Here is a 23,674-nt window from a genome sequence, read left to right as displayed (position 1 = left end):
TCTTTCTCTCTCCCTCTCTCTCTCTCACTCACTCTTTCTCCGTACTGAACAGCTGGTCTGGCCGAGGCTCTCTGCTGAGTGTTTGCCCTTGCCGGGTGATTATAGCTGCCGTTGCTGCGGCAACAGCGACACCTCCATGGCAACGCATAACCGAGGGAGAGGCAGGTGCGGTTGCATCACCGTGGCAATTTGTTGCCTGGCAAAAAGGACAGGCCATTAGCGTGCAAAATAAGCCATCGTCAAGGCAACACATGGGCTCACCATGGCAACAGCAGATGGCTTTGAGCCTATTCTGGGTGTGTGTGTGTGTGTGTGTGTGTGTGTGTGGCTGTCTGTGTCAGTTGTTAGCTACCTACTTTTGTACATGTTCATGAGGAGCCATAAAAGCGTGAATTATGGGAGATGACAAGTGGAGGGCGAATCGCTGGAGGAGATACATTTTAGATGGAGAGAAAGAGGGAGGAGAGGAGAGCTATACGTAAGCACGCAGGCCCGTACGCATGCGCATGCACACACACACAAACACACACACACACACACACACACACACACACACACACACACACACACACACACACACACACACACACACACACACAGCCGAGAGCTAACAGTTAATCAGACCTTCTGCTTCTAGGAAGAAGGTTTGTTCAGCCCTGAGATGGGAAAAACAAAGCACACAAACAAGGAGAGAGGAGGACCAAGGCTGTGTGTGGTGTTGTTTTGCTTGTTTTCTCTGGTTACTGTGGTTTGTGTATGTTGAAAGTCTTCATTCATTCTACAACTACTGTTTTCTGGAAGAGTATGGATGGATAAAAATGTTATCTTTTTATGTTTCATGGTTTTCTATCTCAGCTTAGGTCTTTCATTGTCATAGGAGAGGAACTCTCACATTTGCAATGGTTTTTTCATGGCTATGTTAGTGTCATGTGAAGGTTAGTGACAGTCATGTCTGGTGTGGATGCTTGTGTGACATGTTGTTTTGGTCTTGATTTCTGGTTTGGTTCTAATGTATCAGACTCCCCTGTTGGTAGCCTGACAACACTACACCTTAGTGTTAGGTAATAGTAGGTGACAGCTCAATGGAAAATATTCTCTGGAGTTTCCCCAATGTGTCATTCCTCCCTGTGTGTGGTGGGTGCGCACGAGCGTGCGTGTCTGAAATGAATCAAGTCAGAGACGACGGTTCACTGTCTATCAAAATAGGCACTTCACTATATGACTATATGGAGTTTCTCCTCACTCTCTCTGCCCCCCCCACTCCTCTGAAATTAATTTATCTGATTATCCATAAGAAATAAGAATGTCTCCATTGTGACCAGAGCGGTGAGGCTGGAGGTGTGGGCATCCTTGCTAGTTTGCCAGATGAGAAATGAAACGTGAGTAAAGGAGTGTTGCAGGAGTCCCGGGCACCAGCGGGTCCTTAGATTAGCTAAAGAGGATTGTGTCTGCTGCCCGTAGGGCACGGGGCAGCGAGGGAAAGTGGTGGGCAATAGGATTGGACATTTAGATTATGGGAATTAAGAAAAAGGCCTGTTGCCTTCATCGTGGAGCGAGTGAAGTGGAGTGGAGCACTTACAGTCAAGATGAGGACACAATCTGTTTTCCTCTGTGTGTGTGTGTGTGTGTGTGTGTGTGTGTGTGTGTGTGTGTGTGTGTGTGTGTGTTACTGTGTGTGTGTTTAAACACATGGAGAGAAGAGTTAACGAAAGGCTGGGGCATGGAGAGGAGGGAGGAGAGAGGGAGAGCGAGGGGAATAGAGAGAGAGAGAGAGAGAGAGATAGTGGGGGAGACAGAGAGAAGGAGAAAAAGAAAAGAGTAGAGAAGGACAGAAAGATAGACATGGGGAGAAGGAAGAGTTACAGAGAGAGGTAATTGAGAAGAGAGAGTTAGAGACAGTGGTGTAAAGTACATAAGTAAAAATACTTTAAAGTACTACTTAAGTCATTTTTGGTGTATCTGTACTTTACTATTAATATTTTTTGGCAATGTTTACTTTTACTTCACTACATTCCTAATGAAATAATGTACTTTTTACTCCATACATTTTCCCTGACACCCAAAAGCACACATTACATTTTGAATGCTTAGAGAGACAGGAAAATGGTCTAATTCACACACTTATCAATAGAACATCCCTGGTCATCCCTACTGCCTCTGATCTGGCGGACTCACTAAACACAAGTTTCGTTTGTAAATGATTTAAAATGTAAGTATACTTTAGCAATTACATTTACTTTTGATACTAAAGTATATTTACGATCACAATACTTTTAGACTTTTACTCAAGTAGTATTTTTCTGAGTGACTTTCATTTTTTATTTGAGTCATTTTCTATTAAAGGTACCTTTTACTTTTACTCAAGTATGACAATTGGGTACTTTTTCCACCACTGGTTAGAGAGGAGGACAGAAAACAAGGGATGGAGAGAGAGAGAGAGAATGAAGGAGAGGATTGTGCCAGAAGCCCATGTGTTTCTCATAAGAACACAAACAAAGAGTGCTGTGCTTGCTGGCCTCCTGTGGCGTACACAAATGTTAGCGCTGCGCTCTCTAGTTCCACTCTGCTCTGCTCGACTGCATCCAAACACCCCCACCCCCTCTCCTCATCCCAGACCTAGTACTTACTGACTCACACAACAACACACTCGTTGTATCAAATCACATTTTATTTGTCACAATGCGCCGAATACAACAGGTGTAGACCCTTTCCCAACAATGCACAGTTAAAAAAGTATGAAGAAATAGAATAGAAAATAGTAATACAATAAATAACAGACCACTTTTTCTTACATTACAGCTTTATATTCAAATGGATTAAATCTGGGGGGGGGGTTTCTCGTGAATCTACACATAATACCCCATAATGACAAAGTAAAAACAGGTTTTTAGAAATTTTTGCAAATGTATTACAATTAATAAACACAATTATTCAGACCCTTTACTCAGTACTTTGTTGAAGCATCTTTGGCAGCGATTACAGCCTTGAGTCATCTTGGGTATGACGCTACAAACTTGGCACACCTGTATTTGGGAAGTTTCTCACATTCTTCGCTGCAGATCATCTCAATCTCTGTCAGGTTGGATGGGGAGTGTCGCTGCACAGCTATTTTCAGGTCTCTTCAGAGATGTTCGATCGTGTTCAAGTCCAGGCTCTGGCTGGGCCACTCAAGGACATTCAGAGACTTGTCCCGAAGCCACTCCTGCATTGTCTTGGCTGTGTGCTTAAGGTTGTTGTCCTGTTGGAAGGTGAACCTTCGCCCCAGTCTGAGGTCCTGAGTGCTCTAGAGCAGGTTTTCAACAAGGATCTCTCTGTACTTGCTCTGTTTATCTTTCCCTCAATCCTGACTAGTCTCCCAGTCCCTGCCGCTGAAAAACATCCCCACAGCATGATGTTGCCACCACCATGATTCACCGTAGGGATGGTGCCCTGTTTCCTCTAGATGTGACGCTTGGCATTCAGGCCAAAGAGTTCAATCTTGGTTTCATCAGACCAGAGAATCTTGTTTCTTTGAGAGTCCTTTAGGTGCCTTTTGGCAAACTCCAAGCTGGCTGTCATATGCCTTTTACTGAGGAGTGGCTTCCGTCTGGCCACTCTACCATAAAGGCCTGATTGGTGGAGTGCTGCAGAGATGGTTGTCCTTCTCGAAGGTTCTCCCATCTCCACAGAGGAACTCTGGAGCTCTGTCAGAGTGACAATCGGGTTCTTGGTCACCTCCCTGGCGGCCAGCTCTAGGAAGGGTCTTGGTGGGTCCAAACTTATTCTATTTAAGAATGATGGAGGCCACTGTGTTGTTGGGGACCTTCAATGCTGCATATTTCTTTAGTAGCCTTCTCCAGATCTGTGCCTCGACACAATCCTATCTCAGAACTCTACAGACAATTCCTTCAACCTCATGGCTTGGTTTTTGCTCTGACATGCACTGTCAACTCTGGGACCTTATATAGACAGGTGTGTGCCTTTCCAAATGATGTCCAATCAATTGAATTTACTACAGGTGAACTCCAATCAAGTTGTAGAAACATCTCAAGGATGATCAATGGAAACAGGTCTGAATACCTCTGTAAATAAGGTATTTCTGTTTTTTGTTTGAAATAAATGTGCTAAATATGTTTTCACTTTGTCATATTGGGGTATTGTGTGTAGATTGATGAGGGAAAATGTTTTATTTAATCAATTTTAGAATAAGGCTGCAATGTAACACTGAATACTTTCCGAATGCACTGTATATACAAGGAGTACCGGTACTGTGTAAATGTTTAGGGGTATGAGGTAGTTAAGGTAGTATGTACATGTAGGTTGTGGTAAAAGTGACTGACAATCAGGATAGATATTTAACAGAGTAGGAGTAGTGTAAGTGGAGAGTGTGAAAGTGTGTACGTGTGTGTGTATGACGTCAATATTCATGTTTTGTGTGTGTGTGTGTGTGTGTGTGTGTGTGTGTGTGTGTGTGTTGGCGTGTCAGTGTAAGTATGTGTGAGTCTGTGGGTAGAGTCCAGTGAGTGTGCAGAGTCAGTGCAGAAAAGGGTCAATGCAATAGTCCGGTTAGCCATCTGATTAACTGTTCAGCAGTCTTATGGCGTGGGGGGATAAGCTGTTCAGGTGGTCCCAGACTTGGCGATCCGGTACCGCTTGCCGTGCAGAAGCAGAGTTAACAGTCTGTGGCTTGGGTCTGAACATTTTCCAGATCTTCCTCTGACACCGCCTGGTATAGTGGTCCTGGGAGGCAGAGAGCTCGGCCCCAATGATGTTCTGGGGCGTCCGCACCATCCTCAGCAACTCATTGCGATTGAGGGGAGTACAGTTGCCATACCAAGAGTCTTGATGCAGTCAAGATGCTCTCAGTGGTACAGCTGTAGAATGTTTTGAGGATCTGAGGGGCCATGACAAATCTCCTCAACCTTTTTCTCGACTATGCTGATATGAGAGAACCATGTTCAACCCTTAGTGATGTGGACACCAAGGAACTTGAAGCTCCTTACCCGCTCCACTACAGCCCCGTCGATGTGGATGGGGGCATGCTCGACCATCCGTTTTCTGTAGTCCACGTCAGCTCCTTTGTCTTGCTGACGTTGAGGGAGAGGTTGTGGCCCTGGCATCCCACTGCCAGGTCTCTGACCTCGTCCCTTTTTGCTGTCTCACCGTCGTCTCACCGTCGTCTGTCTCCTTAATGTTATCGGATGAATCCCTGAACAGTCCGTGTTAGCAAAGCAGTCTTGTAGCTTAGTGTCCGCTTTGTCGGACCACTTCCGTACTGGGCTTCCTGTTTGAGTTTTTGCTTGTAAACAGGAAGCAGGAGGATGGAGTCATGGTCTGATTTGTCAAAGGGATGGCGAGGGAGGGCCATGTGTGCGTTTCTGTGGTTAGAGTAAAAGTGTGTCTGCCAGTTTCACTTCTCTTACAACAGTGTGTCTGTAGACTTAAGGATGGATCCTGAGTTGTGGCACAAAGCTCCATCTTTTGTGTGAATCGGGCATTCTTGTCACAGGGAGATTTGGAAGGAATCAAAACAAATGTTTTTGTCACATGCTTCGTAAACAACAGGAGAGAGACGATGCAGAGAGAAACAATAGAAAAAGAATAACACAAGGAATAAATACACAATGAGCGACAGTAACTTGGCCATATACACAGGGTATCAGTACTTTTATTATTATTTATCCTTTATTTAATTAGGCAAGTCAGTTAAGAACAAATTCTTATTTACAATGACAGCCTATGAACAGTGGGTTAACTGCCTTGTTCAGGGGCAGAATGACAGATTTGTACCTTGTCAGCTCGGGGATTCGAATAATTTTGCACGCCCAATTTTTCAGTTTTTGATTTGTTAAAAAAGTTTGAAATATCCAATAAATGTCGTTCCACTTCATGATTGTGTCCCACTTGTTGATGATTCTTCACAAAAAAATTCAGTTTTATATCTTTATGTTTGAAGCCTGAAATGTGGCAAATGGTCGCAAAGTTCAAGGGGGCCGAATACTTTCGCAAGGCACTGTATTTCTGTCTATGTTGTTGATGCTAACTGCAGTATGAGTTTATATAGCGAGGGAGGAAAAAGAGAGCCGATTGAAAAGGGAGATGTCAAAAGCCTGTCCATGTTTGCATTATTCTGTCCGTACAGCTGAATTGAACAAAACGCTGGGCTCGACTGACACCACCAGTCATGCTGTTACCATGGCAACACATACCTGGGTGGTAACCCGACGCCAAGCATATGTGGACTGGGACTATGAACACTGGGCTGGCCCCTGGTGAACTAACCTAAGAACAAAGCTGAACCACGGCTATTGTATCCCTCCACCTACTGTACTCTACACTGGGTCCAATTGATATTGTGACTTTAATTACAGTCTCAAAGAAGGTTTTTAACTTGCAACTTAATAATAAGTCTGTAGATTTTGTGGCGCAATGTTTAAGTCAGTGCAAACTATAGGTCACATACACACATACACACACAAATACATTTTTCAACAGAGCCCTCTCTATTTCAGGCGCAGGGGAAAGTAGGGCGCTGTGACTGTGAGAGAGACGCGGCTCTGTGGGAAAACAAAGAGTCTTTTTAAACTTGTGGCAAAGCGGTTGGACCTAGTACAGTCATGTACTAATGGCTCTGTATAATGCAGGCTTACACTACACTATGTCACTGTATAATGTAGGCTTATGCTACACTATGTCATGTGACTGTATAATGCAGGCTTATACTACACTATGTCAGTGTATAATGCAGGCTTATGCTACACTATGTCACTGTATAATGTAGACGTATAATACACTGTGTCACTGTATAATGTAGGTTAATACTATAGTATGCACATGCATTAATGGCATTAATGTCTATACTCCAGATAGAGAGGGAATCAATGCCCTAATTATTTTAACTTAATGACAAATTGCACTTGTCTGCTTCCCTACAACTGTCTGCTATCACTGCTATTTATTTAATATGTTCTAGCATGTAGAGTTGGTTATATACTGTATATTTTTAGAGTCAAAAGAAACTTGGAATATCTCAATAAATTACTCAGTGAGCTCTCATCCCTTTAAATGGTAAACATGACATCACATACAAGACTGTTGGCTGGTGTTGATTTGACCTGAATCCATACACTTTTAGAAAAAAAGTTATTATCTAGAACCTAAAAGGGTTTTTTGGCTGTCCCCATAGGAGAACCCTTTGAAGAACCCTTTTTGGTTCCAGGAAGAACCATTGTCCAACATCAAACGGTGTCACTCCTCCGCGACACTCGTCCCTCAACCAATCCAAAGACAGTACAGTATGAAGATAGGCACAAATGCTTAAAATTGCTTCTCCAATAGAAATCCCCGATCACACTTGTAGGCAATGTCATGGTGAAGTTGGCTTGCTAAGCTCACGTGTAGGAACACGGCATCTGGTGTCATGGTTGACTCGCGCTGAACTGCGCATGTGCAGGCCATCAAATCAAAGGCACTCCTTTGTTATGAAATAGTTTTTCAAGAAAATGAAAACGTGTCAGTTTGTCACATTCACGAGGTTGGAGTTATAACATTTTCAACTACTTAAGCCATTGGCTCAATTCTAAGTTGTGCCTTTAGATTTTGAGAAAATGTACAACTAAGGAAGAATCTTTCCCCTCTCTCAAACACCAAACTCCCTACCTGTTCTGTCTGGTCTGTTTGCAAGCGTTCCCAGAAGTCTCGCAATGTTGTGCCTCTGGGTTTAGAAACTCTGTGACCGATCTGCCTTTGTAGGATGTGGAACTCATATTCAAATTTGAATATTGAGCATCCGCCATTTAAAAAATGAAAACATAGTTCCTAATTTTGGACATCACTGCACTCTTGTATAACTCTCTGTGAAATAGGCAGAATAACTAGCTAGCTAAATGATTAAAATGTTGTGACAGAGATTTAGTAGTTTGTAATTTTAACAAAATAAAAACAAACCGGTGGCTATCTCCTGCACAAAATTCTGTGCAAGGACGTTGGTCGTCAGTGCAGTGACTTGGTCAGCTGTGTAGCTAATAGTTTATTTTTCAACTGTTCAGAGGAGATTGTGTGAATCAGGCCTTCATGGTCGAATTGCTGCAAAGAAACCACTAGTAAAGGACATCAATAATAAGAAGAGACTTGCTTGGGCCAAAAACACGAGCAATGGACATTAGACCGGTGGAAGTCTGTCTTTTTGGTACTGTACAGTTGAAGTCGGAGGTTTACATACACCTTAGCCAAGTAAATTTAAACTCCGTTTTTAATCCTAGTAAAAATTCCCTGTTTTAGGTCAGTTAGGATCACCACTATATTTTAAGAATGTGAAATGTCAGAATAATAGTAGAGAGAATGATTTATTTCAGCTTTTATTTATTTCATCACATTCCCAGTGGGTCAGAAGTTTCCATACACTCAATTAGTATTTGGTAGCATTGCCTTTAAATTGTTGAACTTGGGTCAAATGCTTCGGGTAGCCTTCCACAAGCTTCCCACAATAAGTTGGGTGAATTTTGGCCCATTCCTCCTGACAGAGTGTCACGTACTGACCTTAGTTCTTTTGTTATGTCTTTGTTTTAGTATGGTCAGGGCGTGAGTTGGGTGGGTTGTCTATGTTCCTTTTTCTATGTTGTGTTTTGCGTTTGGCCTGGTATGGTTCTCAATCAGAGGCAGGTGTCGTTAGTTGTCTCTGATTGAGAATCATACTTAGGTAGCCTTTTCCCACTTGTGTTTTGTGGGTGATTATTTTCTGTTATGTGTATGTCACCTTTCAGAACTGTTTAGTTTCTCCTTTGTTGTTTTGTTTAGTGTTCTTGGTTTAATAAATATATGATGAACACTTACCACGCTGCGCTTTGGTCCTCACCTCATTCCAATGACGAGCGTCACAGAATCACCCACCAACCAAGGACCAAGCAGCGTGGTAACGGGCAGCGGCCGAAATCGCAAGGCTCCTGGACATGGGAGGAGACTTTGGACGGCAAGGGACCCTGGGCACAGGCTGGGGAATATCGCCGCCCCAAGGCAGAGCTGAGCGGCGGTGGTATGAGGAGGCAGCGCGGCTGGGACGAGAGGCAGCCCCAAAAATGTATTGGGGGGGGGGAGCTAAGTCAGGTAGGAGACCTGCACCAACTCCCCGTGCTTACCGTGGAGAGAGGTGGCCCGGGCAGGCACCGTGTTATGCTGTGAGGAGCACGGTGTCCCCGGTGCGCAGGCATAGCCCGTTGCGCTACATAGCAGCGCCTCGTATCGGCCGGGCTAGAGTGGGCATCGAGCCAGATGCCATGAAGCCGGCTCTGCGCATCTGGTCTCCAGTGCGTCTCCTCGGGCCGGGGTACATGGCACCAGCCCTGCGCATGGTGTCCCCGGTTCGCCAGCACAGCCCAGTGCGGTCTATTCCACCTCGCCGCACTGGCCTGGCTACGGGGAGCATCCAGCCAGGTAGGGTTATACAGGCTCGGTGCTCGAGACCTCCAGTGCGCCTCCACGGTTCGGTCTATCCGGTGCCTCCTCCACGCACCAGGCCTCTGGTGGCAGCCCCCCGCACCTGTCTCTCCGTCTCCTCCCTACAGGTGCTCCCACCTGCTCAGCGCTGCCAGAGTCTCCCGTCTGTCCTGAGCTGCCAGAGTCTCCCGTCTGTCCTGAGCTGCCAGAGCTGCCCGTTTGTCAGGAGCTGCCAGAGCCGTCAGTCAGGAGCTGCCGGAGCCGCCCGTCAGTCAGGAGCTGCCGGAGCCGCCCGTCAGTCAGGAGCTGCCGGAGCCGCCCGTCAGTCAGGAGCTGCCGGAGCCGCCCGTCAGTCAGGAGCTGCCGGAGCCGCCCGTCAGTCAGGAGCTGCCGGAGCCGCCCGTCAGTCAGGAGCTGCCGGAGCCGCCCGTCAGTCAGGTGCTGCCGGAGCCGTTCGTTACTCCGGCGCTGCCGGAGCCGTTCGTTACTCCGGCGCTGCCGGACTCGCCCTTCACTCCGGAGCTGCCGGAGTCTCCCGCCTGTCCGGTGCTGCCGAAATCTCCCGTCCATTCGGGACCCGTGGCTAGGGTCCCCAGTCCGAGTTCGGCAGCGAGGGTCACCGCTCTAAAGAGGCCACGGAGGCAGGTTAGGAGGCGGACAAAGACTATGGTGGAGTGGGGTCCACGTCCTGCGCCAAAGCCGCCACCGCGGACAGACACCCACCCAGACCCTCCCCAATAGGTTCAGGTTTTGCGGCCGGAGTCCGCACCTTTGGGGGGGAGTGGGTACTGTCACGTTCTGACCTTATTTCTTTTGTTATGTCTTTGTTTTAGTATGGTCAGGGTTGGGTTGGGTTGTCTATGTTCCTTTTTCTATGTTGTGTTTTGCGTTTGGCCTGGTATGGTTCTCAATCAGAGGCAGGTGTCGTTAGTTGTCTCTGATTGAGAATCGTACTTAGGTAGCCTTTTCCCACTTGTGTTTTGTGGGTGATTATTTTATGTTATGTGTATGTCACCTTTTAGAACTGTTTCGTTTCTCCTTTGTTGTTTTGTTTAGTGTTCTCGGTTTAATAAATATATGATGAACACTTACCACCCTGCGCTTTGGTCCTCACCTCATTCCAACAACGAGCGTCACACAGAGCTGGTGTAACTGTGTCAGGTTTGTAGGCCTCCTTGCTCGCACATGCTTTTTCAGTTCTGCCCACACATTTTCTATACAATTGAGGTCAGGGCTTTGTGATGGCAACTCCAAACCTTGACATTGTTGCCATTTTGCCACAACTTTGGAAGTATGCTTGGGGTCATTGTCCATTTGGAAGACCCATTTGTGACCAAGCTTTAACTTCCTGACTGATGTCTTGAGATGTTGCTTCAATATAGCCACATAATTTTGCTTCCTCATGATGCCATCTATTTTGTGAAGTGCACCAGTCCCTCCTGCTGCAAAGCACCCCCACAACATGATGATGCCAACCCCGTGCTTCACGGTTGGAATGGTGTTCTTTGGCTTGCAAGCCTCCCCCTTTTTCCTCCAAACATAATGATGGTCATTATGGTCAAACAGTTTTTGTTTCATCAGACCAGAGGACATTTCTCCAAAAAGTGTGATCTTTTTCCCCATGTGCAGTTGCAAACTGTAGACTGGCTTTTTTATGGGGGTTTTGGAGCAGTGGCTTCTTCCTTGCTGAGCAGCCTTTCAGGTTATGTTGATATAGGACTCGTTTTACTGTGGATGTAGATACTTTTGTACCTGTTTCTTCCAGTATCTTCACAAGGGCCTTTGCTGTTGTTCTGGGATTGATTTGCACTTTTCGCACCAAAGTACGTTCATCTCTAGGAGACAGAATGAAGCTCCTTCCTGTGCGTATGATGGCTGCGTGGTCCCATGGTGTTTATACTTGCGTACTATTGTTAGTACAGATGAACGTGGTACCTTCAGGCATTTGGAAATTGCTCCCAAGGATGAACCATTTCTTTTGATTTTCCCATGATGTCAAGCAAAGAGGCATTGAGTTTGAAGGTAGGCCTCGAAATACATCCACAGGTACACCTTCAATTGACTCAAATGATGTCAATTAGCCTATCAGAAGCTTCTAAAGCCATGACATCATTTTCTGGATTTTTTCAAGCTGTTTAAAGGCACAGTCAACTTAGTGTATGTAAACTTCTGACCCACTGGAATTGTGATACAGTGAATTATAAGTGAAATAATCTGTCTGTAAAACAATTGTTGGAAAAATGACTTGTGTCATGCAGAAAGTAGATGTCCTAATCGACTTGCCAAAACTATAGTTTGTTAACTATAAATATTTGGAGTGGTTGAAAAACTAGTTTTAATGACTCCAACCTAAGTGTATGTAAACTTCCGACTTCAACTTTATATAGCTAACTGTAAAGTAATGAGTGGGACATATAGTGTTTAGTTGCATGCTATTTCATGTCAATCATATTGCTGCTTGTAGCCTGTCAGTGATGCTTCATGGTCTTATGCTTCAAATCAATTCAAATCAAATTTTAGTGGTCACATTCTCATGGTTAGCAGATGTTATTGCCAGTGTAGTGAAATGTTTATGCTTCTAGATCTGACAGTGCAGCAGTATCTAACAGGTAACATCTAACAATTCCACAACAAATCCTAATACACACACTCCAGTAAAGGATGATCAGTGACAGAGCGGCTAAGATGCAATAGATAGTATATAATAGATAGTGTAGTGTGCTATACAATGCGATAAGTCATGTGAGATATGTAAACATTCTTAAAATGGCATTATTAAAGTGACTAGTGTTCCATTTATTAAAGTGGCCAATGATATCAAGTCTGTAGGTAAGCAGCCGCCTCTCTTTGCTAGTTGCCTTGAGAAGGTGGCCTTGAGTGCTAGTGGCCTTGACACAATCTGATGGCCTTGAGAAAGCATACGTTTTTCAATCTCTCTGTCCCAGCTTTGATGCACTTGTGCTGACCTCGCCTTCTGAATGGAAGCGGGGTGAACAGGCAATGGCTTGAGTGGTTATTGTCCTTGATGATCTTTTTGGCCTTCCTGTGACATCGGGTGTTGTAGGTGTCCTGACTGGCAGGTAGTTCGCCCCCGGTGATGCGTTGTGCAGACCACATCACCCTCTGGAGAGCCCTTTGGTTGTGGGCGGTGCAGTTGCCTTACCAGGCAGTCATACAGCCTGACAGGATGCTCTCGATTATGCACCTGTAAAAGTTAGTTGGGGTTTTCGGTGACAAGCCACATTTTTTCAGCCTCCTGAGTTTGAAGAGGTGCTGATGTAAGTGGACCATTTCAGTTTGTCCATGATATGTATGCCGAGGAATTTAAAACTTTCCACCTTCTCCACTGCTGTCCCGTCGATGTGGATAGGGGGGTGCTCCCTCTGAAGTCCACAATAATTTCCTTTGTTTTATTGACATTGAGTGAGAGGTGCCCTCACCTCCTCCCTGTAGGCTGCCTCGTCATCGTTGGTAATCAAGCCCACTACTGTTGTGTCATCTGCAAACTTGATGATTGTTGGATGCATGCTTGGCCTAGTAGTCATGGGTGAACAGGGAGTACAGGAGGGGGCGGAGAACGCACCCTTGTGGGGCCCCTGTGTTGAGGATCAGCGGAGTGGAGATGCTGTTTCCTACCTTCACCACCTAGGGACAGCCCGCCAGGAAGTCCAGGACCCAGTTCCACAGGGTGGGGTCGAGACCCAGGTTCTCAAGCTTCATGATGAGTTTGGAGGGTACTATGGTGTTGAATGCTGAGCTGTAGTCAATGAACAGCATTCTTACATATGTATTCCTCTTGTCCAGGTGGGATAGGGTAGTGTGCAGTGTGATGACGATTGCATCGTCTGTGGATCTATTGGGGCGGTAAAGCAAATTGAAGTGGGTCTAGGGTGACAGGTGATATGATCCTTGACTAGTCTCTCAAAGCACTTCATGATGAGAGGAGTGCTACGGGGCGATAGTCATTTAGTTCAGTTACCTTGGCTTTCTTGGGAACAGGAACAATCGTGGCCATCTTGAAGCATGTGGGGACAGCAGACTGGGATAGGTATCGATTGAATATGTCCGTAAACACACCAGCCAGCTGGTCTGCACATGCTCTGAGGACGCGGCTAGGGATGCCATCTGGGCTGGCAGCCATGCAAGGGTTAACACGTTTAAATGTTTTACTCACGTCGGCCACGGAGAAGTAGAGCCCACAGTCTTTGGTAGTGGTTCGCGTTGGTGGCACTGTATTCTCCTCAAAGCGCGCAAAGAAGTTGTTTAATTTGTCTGGAAGCAAGACGTCGATGTCCACGACTGGGCTTGTTTTCTTTTTGTAATCCGTAATTGTCTGTAGAATGTGGCTATACCATGTGGAATACCATAAATTAAGAAATAATTGGGGGGAAAAACAGCAAATACTTAGAGGTTTTGACTTTATAAAAATAAAAAAAAATGCTATTTAGTACTGTGATGGTATTAATTAACATAATATTATTACGTAAATACTTTGTAAAAATGTTCTAGGCTACCCTACCATTGAATTTGGGTTGTGGCTAGGGTTACTATCTGTTCAGGGTTAGGGTTATTGCTTAAATAGTTTATACCTAGGGTTAGGGTTAGGGTTTTTAAGGCAAAAGACCAAAAGTTTTTATAGCTCACTTTTTCCTCCCCGTGGCCATCTGCGGGTACTTACATACCTCGCTGGGCTCATAATCTGAGGTAGCAACTGATCTACAAATCAACGAGGTAGACCCATCCATTTGGTTGCAACTCAGTGAACCAGCTCAGCATACACTCAATTCGATGCCTACTAAAAAACAGATTTCGAAGCATATCAAATTACCCAGCAGCCATTTAGAAACAACAAAATTGATCCAATAATCGTTTCGTTTTTCATTCAAATTTTTCTGGCGGTTTAAATTGGCAAAATCTTGAAAAAGAGAACACAGACACGTGTTTTGTTTTAGGTTTTACACCTTTTTCTGGAAAGAATTTGGTAAACCATGAACAGAATTTTTTTTTTTAAATTAATCGCTAGGCGTCAGCCATCTCTTCACCGTGGGTCACCGCAACGTGTACTCGGCCAAACAGTGAGATCGCACATCAAGTAGCCGTTACCTGAGGTAAACCTTCAAGGTTTACGTGGGATAATCTCATTGCTAACAATTGCGAAGCTGCCATTTTGATGGAGAACAGTAGGCTGAGAATAGAAAGTTTGGAAGGTGAGTTGGTGCCACGTGCTCAGTAGAACTAATTGGAGCTGGCAGGGTGAGAAATGCCCTAAAATAAGGCCTGTTTTTTCGCGATTACTTCAAAACCATGCCAAACAGCTGGGACATACGGTAAAATTACGAAAACTGAGCTCCATGGCGGTTGCAATTAACTTGTTTTTATCAGAACATTTCAGTGACTGGCTCAGCTATTGCCGGACAAATCTATGCTAGCTTTCGTGCCCATAGTCAAACTTCAGAAACACTGCTCATTGAAGGACAATAATCTTTAGCTAGATGTAAAATGGGGTGACTAAGACTTTCTCACCAATAAAACATCAACATTATTGACATTTATTGTTCTAGCTTAGATTAATTCAGACATTTTGAAGCAGAAACGGGGTTCAGCAGACGATGTCTCCTAGGTAATATTTTCAAATGTTGTGGCAGCACATTGTAGCCGGACTACTTCTGATCTATCCATGATCCTTTGCGAGGTACGAGACAGATCAGTGCAGGTGGAATCAATGCACTAGCTGATGTAAGACAATGGGTAGAAGAACCCTTTTGAGTTCCACCAAAAAGGGTTCTCCTATGGGGACAGCTGAAGAAAGAGTGTAGTGGTGTAGTGGTGTTTAGTAGCTGGATGTCTCCAAACAGACACATGAATACCAATACAGGAAAAAGGAAGTTGACGATGTTGTTTTGTTGCCAGGCAACTGATATGCTAATGAGGCTGTTAGTCAGTCAGAAGGCTTCTGTGTGTGTTTGCCTGTGTGTTTGTATGCGTGTGGCTCAGTGAGTGTGTGTTTGCTTATGTGTGTGTGTGTGTGTATGTGTGCGCACATCTCAGCATTCAGTGTCTCAGCATTCCGACACAGCTATAATTGAAAGTATCCGTTCTCTGTATGAAGAGTGGAGATGTGATGGCCCTCTCCTCTCCACAGCTAAATTATCCCAAATTGTCAGGTCAGACCTAGCCATCTGTCATCGGCGTAGTGCCCTGCTTATCAGGAGATGGAGATGGAGAAACGGGCCGCTCTGTGCTTGATTAAGGTGCCTGTTGAACACGTTTTTTCTCTTCTCCTTTGCTCTCCATCGTTTAAACGAGACGAGTCTCTCTTTCTGAGGCAACTCATCAAGTGTGTGACTTAAGCTGGTGACACACACACACACACACACACACACACACACAAACCATTTTGGGGCTATAATGCGCTGTGCCTCCCTGCTCCACTGTTTGTTCTACAGCTCAATTAGTTAATATGGAGTAAGCAGATTAGCATGGAGCATAGCAGTAGACGGCCTGGCTGTGGCTCTGCTATCTGCTGTGTAACAGGGGGTATGTGTGTGTGTGTGTGTGTGTGTGTGTGTGTGTGTGTGTGTGTGTGTGTGTGTGCTTCCCTATCTATGTGAGAGGATGGAGGACTCAGATGGAGCTCAGTGGAAGATCAGACTACCATCTGATTAGATCTGGGATTGCTCTGTCTGGCCTGAGAGAGAGGTAGAGGGGAGGGAGAGCCAAAGAGAGACAACGGGGAGAGAGGATTAAGAGAGAAAGGGGAGAGAGTGACAGACAAGACAAAGCGAGAAAAGTGATAAAGGGAGTAGGAGAGAGAGAGAGAGTTGTGTCCCGTCCTTATCCCCTCGACTGCAGAGATAAAAGGTATTAGGAGTCTGTTAACCCTTTGAACTCTTATCATACACACACATCGACCCCACACACACAACCTCTCAGAGCAAAGTGGTGTGTGTTAGCGTGCGTACGTGTGCGTGCGTGTTTCGATGACTGCTCATGTGGTTACAACTGAAAGACCATGGTCTGTTTCTAGTGTGTAAGGCACTGTTTGAAACCACATTGCTGTGTTTTGCATAGAGATTGAAGAAGGGCTGCTCCAGTGGAATATTCGACAGGGCTGTCATTTGAGCGAATTCAGTCCGAGACTCTTCCTTACTCATGCTCTCCCTTTTTTCTCTCTCTCTCTCCTTTTTCTGCAGCATGTCCAGTCCTCCTATATGGCCAGGGAGTCCCTTCTTCCGAAAAAATGGAGGGGTCCTCCTGCAAGGTACCGTCACATAGACTTTAATATCGTGCCTTCTCTTCTCACTCCCTCTCTCTCTCTCCCGTATCTCCTCCTCGCCCCCACGGTGCACGGTAGGATGGACTGAAACCCCCATCCTTCACTTTCTGATACACTTCAAAGCTGCCGAAGTGAAGTTGGTTCATTTGCATATGCTCTTTAGATATCATTAACCCAGTCTAACTCTCTCTCTCTCTCCCTCTCTCTCTCTCTCTCTCTCTGTCTCTCTCTCTCTCTGTCTGTGTGTGTGTCGATCACCCTCCCTCCATGCAGGCACCTGGCTAGATCACCATAGCCTTAACTCACACTGTATAGATCCGGCATTGGTTCTGCTCTTATAAAAAGGAGCGTCTCTAAGTCTCGAGGTGGCTGCCTTTTTGTGTCGGCTCCCCTCCTCTTTCTCTCATTCAGACGTTATTTTTTTGGCAGGGGGATTCTGGCAGCATCTCTTCAGCTGCTTCTTCCCCTCTTGTTTTTCCTGCTGTACTGTAATCCGATGGAATGTCTTCTTCTCCTTTCTTTCTCCTTCTCCCCCTGCGGCGCTGGGCATTGAGAAGGGGTTTGGTGTATAAGTCGCCATTGTTCCTTTGTCTCTTGACCAGTTGATCAGTATTCCAAGCTCCTGCTAATGTGATACTGCACATGGTAATGGTGATGCACAGAGAACAGACCTTAATGTGGCTATTGTGGAGCAACCGAAAAAGAGAGGGAGGGAGATCCCTTTTCCTGAGGACAATGCTGCAGTTTAGGAAACAGGGGAAGGAGGAAGAGGAGTTTTGAAAGGAGGCATACAGCTTCTAGCATATTGCTTTATCCCGAAGAGGATAAATATATCTATCTTTCCAGGAGTGTTTGAGGAAGCAAAGGGAAAAAAGTGTTACAAAGAATGGGCAAATGATTCTACTGAAGTGGTCCATTGTTGCATTGAGTGTGTGGCTATTGTACAGTGATGTAGAATATCAGAAGGACACATCTGAAATTGGACCCTATTCCCTGTAGGGCTCTGGCCAAAAGCAGTGCACTACATAGGGAACAGGGTGCCATTCTGGATGAACCCTGTTGTCTTTGTGTTGAACTTTATTGTCAGTTAACTGGACTCAATCCCCTAGTCGGTTAGGAAGACATGGAGATTCACCTTCTGAAAGTTGCCATGGTAATGGTTAGAGCTGGCCACCTAAAGTATTGTTGCCATGGCTGCGATACGTCGGTAGACATCTTCCCCAAGCTTTTGTGTCTGTGGGAGAGGGCGATGAGACTGTCAGGGTTTTTACTATGGGGAGTTTCATCTTCTAGATCAGACAATGAATTGAGGAGATGAGAACGTAAAGGTATATGGAAGATATAATTGCCTGTTTTGGGTCTTCCCTCTTCCTCCTTTTATTTTGGTCAATTGTATTCCTCTCTCTCAATTATTCTGCCCCTTATACTTCCTCTAATCCCTCTCCATCTATTTATCTCCCCCCCTCTCTCTCTGCCCCCGCATCTCTCGGATTCTCTCGCATTTAAATGCGGAAGATACATTCAGTTGATACATTTCATTAAATAAGATTAGAAAAAGAAATAAACAACCAAATGTACATGGATGATGGTTACGCTATGTATCGCTTGTAGATGATGTACAATGTATATACTTCAGGGAACTAAAGGTCATTGGGATGTCCCTCAGGTTATGGAAATCACCCAGAATAATTCCCAGCTTTATGTCATTATCAAAAGCACAGAAGTTGGGAATTTATTGATCTTATTTGGGAGTATTTCTTACAGTAGAGGAGAAAGTGCATCTCTGTCTCTACCTCCCCTGTAGTGCAGTGACCACATAGCGTTCCTCTTTGGGAAGCCATGTCTTTTTGCATGGCCTTTTTCGATAGCCTACTGGTGGTCGCTGAGCCTGTGTTTGGTCAGGATCTGTCTCTGTTTTGTATCTCTGACAGAGTAGAGATATTCTGACAATTTGTATTCTCTTTTGAGGTCCAAACAGCAGTTTAGTTTATTCTTTGTTTTTGTTAAGGAGGTTTTAATTTCTGTAACAATTGGATTGATTTCCTTGTGTGTTTTGGGTAATAGGGTTGTTGTAGTGTTGTTAATAGCTGACATAGGGGACTCTTCTCGGGGTTCCGCTGTTGGGTTTCTGGTGCTTTGAATAGTGAGGATTTTGGGGCTTCATTTCAAATGGTGCCAAAATGTTTGTGTCCTTTTCTTTATATTTACAATTAAAGGGAATCTTAAGAGTCCAGCTCTGCATACATTATTTGGTATTTAAAAAAATATATATATATTTAGGATAATTCTGCAGAATTCTGTATGTTGATTTTCCTTTGAATTTTTAGCCCAATGGTTATGATCGTAATTACAGATTGGACTCCAAACCTCACTTCCATTTAGTGAAATTGGTCAAATTACACTGTTGACTATTTTGTACCATATTTGGAGAGGAATATTTATTTAAAATGCTTTACAGGCTTTTTATTTGAGTGGATTCACTGCCAGACCAAAACCTACCAGAGGCACATATTTTTAGTCCTAGGTAGTTGTACCATTGGTCATGTTCAGCCATGGTATTTCCACATTTGAACGAATGTCTGCTGCTCTGATTCCTGGCATTTTTCTGGAAAATCACAACTTTGGATTTCCTAAACTTGTGTGTTTTGTCCAATTTTTTAAAAGTATTTTTAATTTTTAGTCCCAGCCCCCATCCCCGCAGGAGGCCTTTTGGTAGGCCATCATTGTAAATAAGAATTTGTTCTTAACTGACTTGCCTAGTTAAATAAAGGTAAAAAAAGGGAGAAATTATGCTTTATTCACAAATAATGTTTAGTTGTTCCTGTAGTTGCTCTGTTGGTGACAGTAGGCCAAGGTCATCTGCGTAGAGCAGGAATCGGACTTCATCTTTGAGGGTGAGTCCATGGGCTGCAGATGTAGACGTTGAACAGAGTTGAACTTAAACTGCACCCTTGTCTCACCCCTCGCCCCTTATGCAAAAAAACGTTATTTTATTGTTCAGTTTAATACTGCTTGTGTCGTTAGAGTAAATAGATTTAATGATGTCGTATACTTTACCCCCTCTCTCTCTCAACCCCGCACCTCTCTGATTCAGAGGGGTTGGGTTAAATTCGGAAAACACATTTTGGTTGAATGCGTTCAGTTTTGCAGCTGACTAGGTATGCCCTTTCCTCTCTCTCTCTCTCTCTCTCTCTCTCTCTCTCTCTCTGTCTCTGTCTCTGTCTCTGTCTCTCTGTCTCTCTGTCTTGTCTCGTCTCAGTTAGAGATAGCAGGACTATTACAGACAGAGGTACCAAAAGTACCCTGCCCCTGCAAGTTACTGGATGTTCATAGAACACTGCTTAGATATGTGGAGACCTACTCTACTGTGTCCCTCGTCTGTCTCCCAGCTGACAGACCGACACACCACTGATACTGGCAGTTAGAGGGAGGAGTGTTTAGTATCAACTCTGCTGCTGTGGAGCCTGGTATTACCTGGAGCGTGAGGGAGGGAGGGATGGATGGATGGATGAAGGGGAAGGGGAGGGGGGGGTAGTGTGTGTGGGAGGAACATCTGTTGAGAGCAGCGACCGAAACACGATCTGAACTGCTAGCTAACACATACACTCACCAGATAAGTAGAAAGGTGTGCTTCCAGTGTGTGTGTGTGATTGTGTATGTATGTGTGTCTCGCAGCCCCTTGCGCAGGCCTTGAGAGAGTTTTTGAGAGGCTGGAGATTTTCTCTGGAGCAGCTGTAGGAGAGGCAGACAAACTAGAGCTATATTATTGAGTCACTAGTACCATGACACACACACACACACAAACTCAGGTACCCCCCCCACACACACACACACACTCCTCCCTCAGCTGTGTGATCCAACTCCGTTCTGAAGCCTCTCACACCTGTCCCAGTCTCATGCACAGGTCACTATTGATTTATGGATTTAGGAGCTTCCCCTGACACCCTGCCAAAAGCCCTCCAAATACACCCTCTCTTTCTTCTCCTCCCTCCCTCTGTCTCTCTCCCCTCCTCTCCTCTCTCCTGCTCTTCTTGTTGAGTTGTGCATCTTCAGTTCAAAGTTCTGTGGTGAGGCGTGTCTAGCTTAGGAATGGCTCAGAGAGCTGGAGTCTAGCGCTATACCCATCACTTTCAAACTGAAGAGAGGGGATAGAGGGAGGACAGGAGGGGGGATAGAGGGAGGACAGGAGGGGGGATAGAGGGAGGACAGGAGAGGGGATAGAGGGAGGACAGGAGAGGGGATAGAGGGAGGGGATAGGGGGAGGACAGGAGAGGGGATAGAGGGAGGACAGGAGGGGGATAGAGGGAGGACAGGAGAGGGATAGAGGGAGGACAGGAGAGAGGATAGAGGGAGGACAGGAGAGGGGATAGAGGGAGGACAGGAGAGGGGATAGAGGGAGGACAGGAGAGGGGATAGAGGGAGGACAGGAGAGGGGATAGAGGGAGGACAGGAGAGGGGATAGAGGGAGGACAGGAGAGGGGATAGAGGGAGGACAGGAGAGGGATAGAGGGAGGACAGGAGAAGGGATATAGGGAGGACAGGAGAGGGGATATAGGGAGGGGATAGAGGGAGGACAGGAGAGGGATAGAGGGAGGAGAGATAATATAGAGGAGGGAGGACAGGAGAGGGGATAGAGGGAGGACAGGAGAGGGGATAGAGGGAGGACAGGAGAGGGGATAGAGGGAGGACAGGAGAGGGGATAGAGGGAGGACAGGAGAGGGGATAGAGGGAGGACAGGAGAGGGGATAGAGGGAGGACAGGAGAAATATAGGGAGGACAGGAGAGGGGATATAGGGAGGGGATAGAGGGAGGACAGGAGAGGGGATAGAGGGAGGAGAGATAATATAGAGGAGGGAGGCCAGGAGAGGGGATAGAGGGAGGATAGGAGAGGGGATAGAGGGGAGGATAGGAGAGGGGATATAGGGAGGACAGGAGAGGGGATATAGGGAGGACAGGAGAGGGGATAGAGGGAGGAGAGATAATATAGAGGAGGGAGGACAGGAGAGGGGATAGAGGGAGGATAGGAGAGGGGATAGAGGCAGGACAGGAGAGAGGATATATGGAGGACAGGAGAGGGGATAGAGGGAGGACAGGAGAGGGGATAGACGGAGGACAGGAGAGGGGATAGAGGGAGGTCGAGAATATAGAGCAGAGAGAAGGGATTGGGGTCCAGTAATCCAGACTAGTAATGTGACAGCTGTGATACCTAATAGTACAGATTTTATAGTACTAACTAAAATTGTATAGTCCCATTAACTCATCATCATTGAACTGTATTATTCCCTGTAGTACTCCTGGGTATGATGTCATGCATGCCTCTAAGTGTGTTTGTGTGTGTGTGTGTGTGTGTGTGCTTGCGCAACACAAGAAGGGTTTCCAGCTGACCATTGATTGACATGTGACACCATTGTATGTGCGCGTGCGCGTGACGACATAGCTGTGTGTCATGTGACCACATTACAATTTTTGTTCACGAGTGTCCACTTTCTATTGGTGCGTGTGTGTGTGAGACAGCGCCTCTAAGCCCCTGAACCTATATCCCATTTAGGTGGTCTTCTGTATGTTTTTACATCTATTGAATGATGCAGGACCAGTTAGAGCAGAAGGCGACAGAGCAGGACGTATGGCGCAGTGTGTGTCGGTGTGTGTCGCGTGCCTCTGCTGTCTCACAAGTTAGGAGTGAGTCAGAGGAAAAGTCTTTGAAGTATTCCGCCCACCACTCTGCTCTCAGCAATGAATACATACAATGGACACACACACACACACACACACACACACACACATATTTCAGCTCTGAGCAATGGCAGAATAAGCCGGGGGATATTTAACTTGCTGATATCGGAGAGAAAAGAATGAAGAGAGAGCGAGGGAAGAGAGGAGTACCGGAGTACCGATGAATAGTTGGAGGAATGGCAGTGGACTGAAGACACAGAATATCACAGTGGAACCACTTTCCGCACTGCACCCTCTCCGATGGGGGCACAGACGATGTGGTGAACCCATTTCCATACCACACCCCTCTCCATAGCTCCCTCTGCATGAAACTCACCGCTACCGTTATGGAGGAACGTAGACCGTTGTCGCCTGTTTCAAGACATTCTGGCAGAACCAAGTTTTCTCATCATATTCATTGTTTTTGTTGTTGTTGTTGTTTTCTTATGCAGACAGTTGGACAAGTGAGAGGAGAGAGTGTTTCAGGTGCTTGCTGGTGTAGTTCTAAATAGATGTCATATTTTATACGTAAAGCTTTGTTAAAGGTCTGTGTAATATGTGGAATACCGACGTGTCACACGGGAATGCCGCCTGTCCCTAAACAGAGTAAACAGAGAGCGCGAGCATAAAGAGATATCTTTATATTTTTGAAACCTTTGTTTACTGTTCATTTTCAATCGTTTTTTTTGTTGTTGCTGTTGTTGTTGTTTTTGGTTCCTTCTTGTCGTTGTATTTCACTTGCTTTGGCTTGCTTTTCCCATGCCAATAAAGCCCCTTTTCCCATGCCAATAAAGCCCCTTTTCCCATGCCAATGAAGCCCCTTTGACATTTGCCTCCTCTTCCGTTTCTCTCTCCGTCGTCCTTCTTTTCCTCCTCTCCCCTTAACTTCTAAGAGTTAGTCACTCGTTCTTCTCTTCGTTCTTCTTCCAGAATTAGATATTCAGGAGATGACGGAGGAGGGGAGGGGGGGAGGTGAAAGAGAGACAGAGAGAACAGAGTTTGTAGAAGTGTGTGTGTGTGTAACACTTTTTACTCATTATTCTCCCAGGCACCCAGTGTGTGCTCTGAACGGGGGAACGCCTCCTCTCCTCCCTCCTTTTCCCCTCTCATATTCTCATCCTCCTCTCACTCACTCACTCCTTTTATCTCCTCTTTGTTCCACGAGAGTTGTGTCAAAGTCTATGGGACTGAAGACACCCCCCCCCAATACCTTGTCTTGTTGTTCTGCTCCTTGCTCTCCTCCTATCATAATCTCCTATCTCCTAGTGTGAATGG

The 23,674-nt window shown here is 45.6% G+C and overlaps 1 protein-coding gene across 6 annotated transcripts in view; it reads left to right on the top strand.

The window, feature by feature from the left end:
* The window catches only part of foxn3 (forkhead box N3), a 117,117-nt gene that overhangs the window by 69,751 nt on the left and 23,692 nt on the right, over positions 1–23,674 (top strand). For all 6 annotated transcript variants that reach the window (XM_042329819.1, XM_042329815.1, XM_042329818.1 and 3 more), the window contains exon 4: positions 16,605–16,672. In XM_042329819.1, the coding sequence (XP_042185753.1) occupies positions 16,605–16,672 (68 nt within the window). The remainder of the gene's footprint in view (positions 1–16,604; positions 16,673–23,674) is intronic.

Source organism: Oncorhynchus tshawytscha, linkage group LG11 (assembly GCF_018296145.1).
Source record: "Oncorhynchus tshawytscha isolate Ot180627B linkage group LG11, Otsh_v2.0, whole genome shotgun sequence".
Taxonomy (NCBI): domain Eukaryota; kingdom Metazoa; phylum Chordata; class Actinopteri; order Salmoniformes; family Salmonidae; genus Oncorhynchus; species Oncorhynchus tshawytscha.
This window is presented reverse-complemented; position numbering and strand designations above follow the sequence as displayed.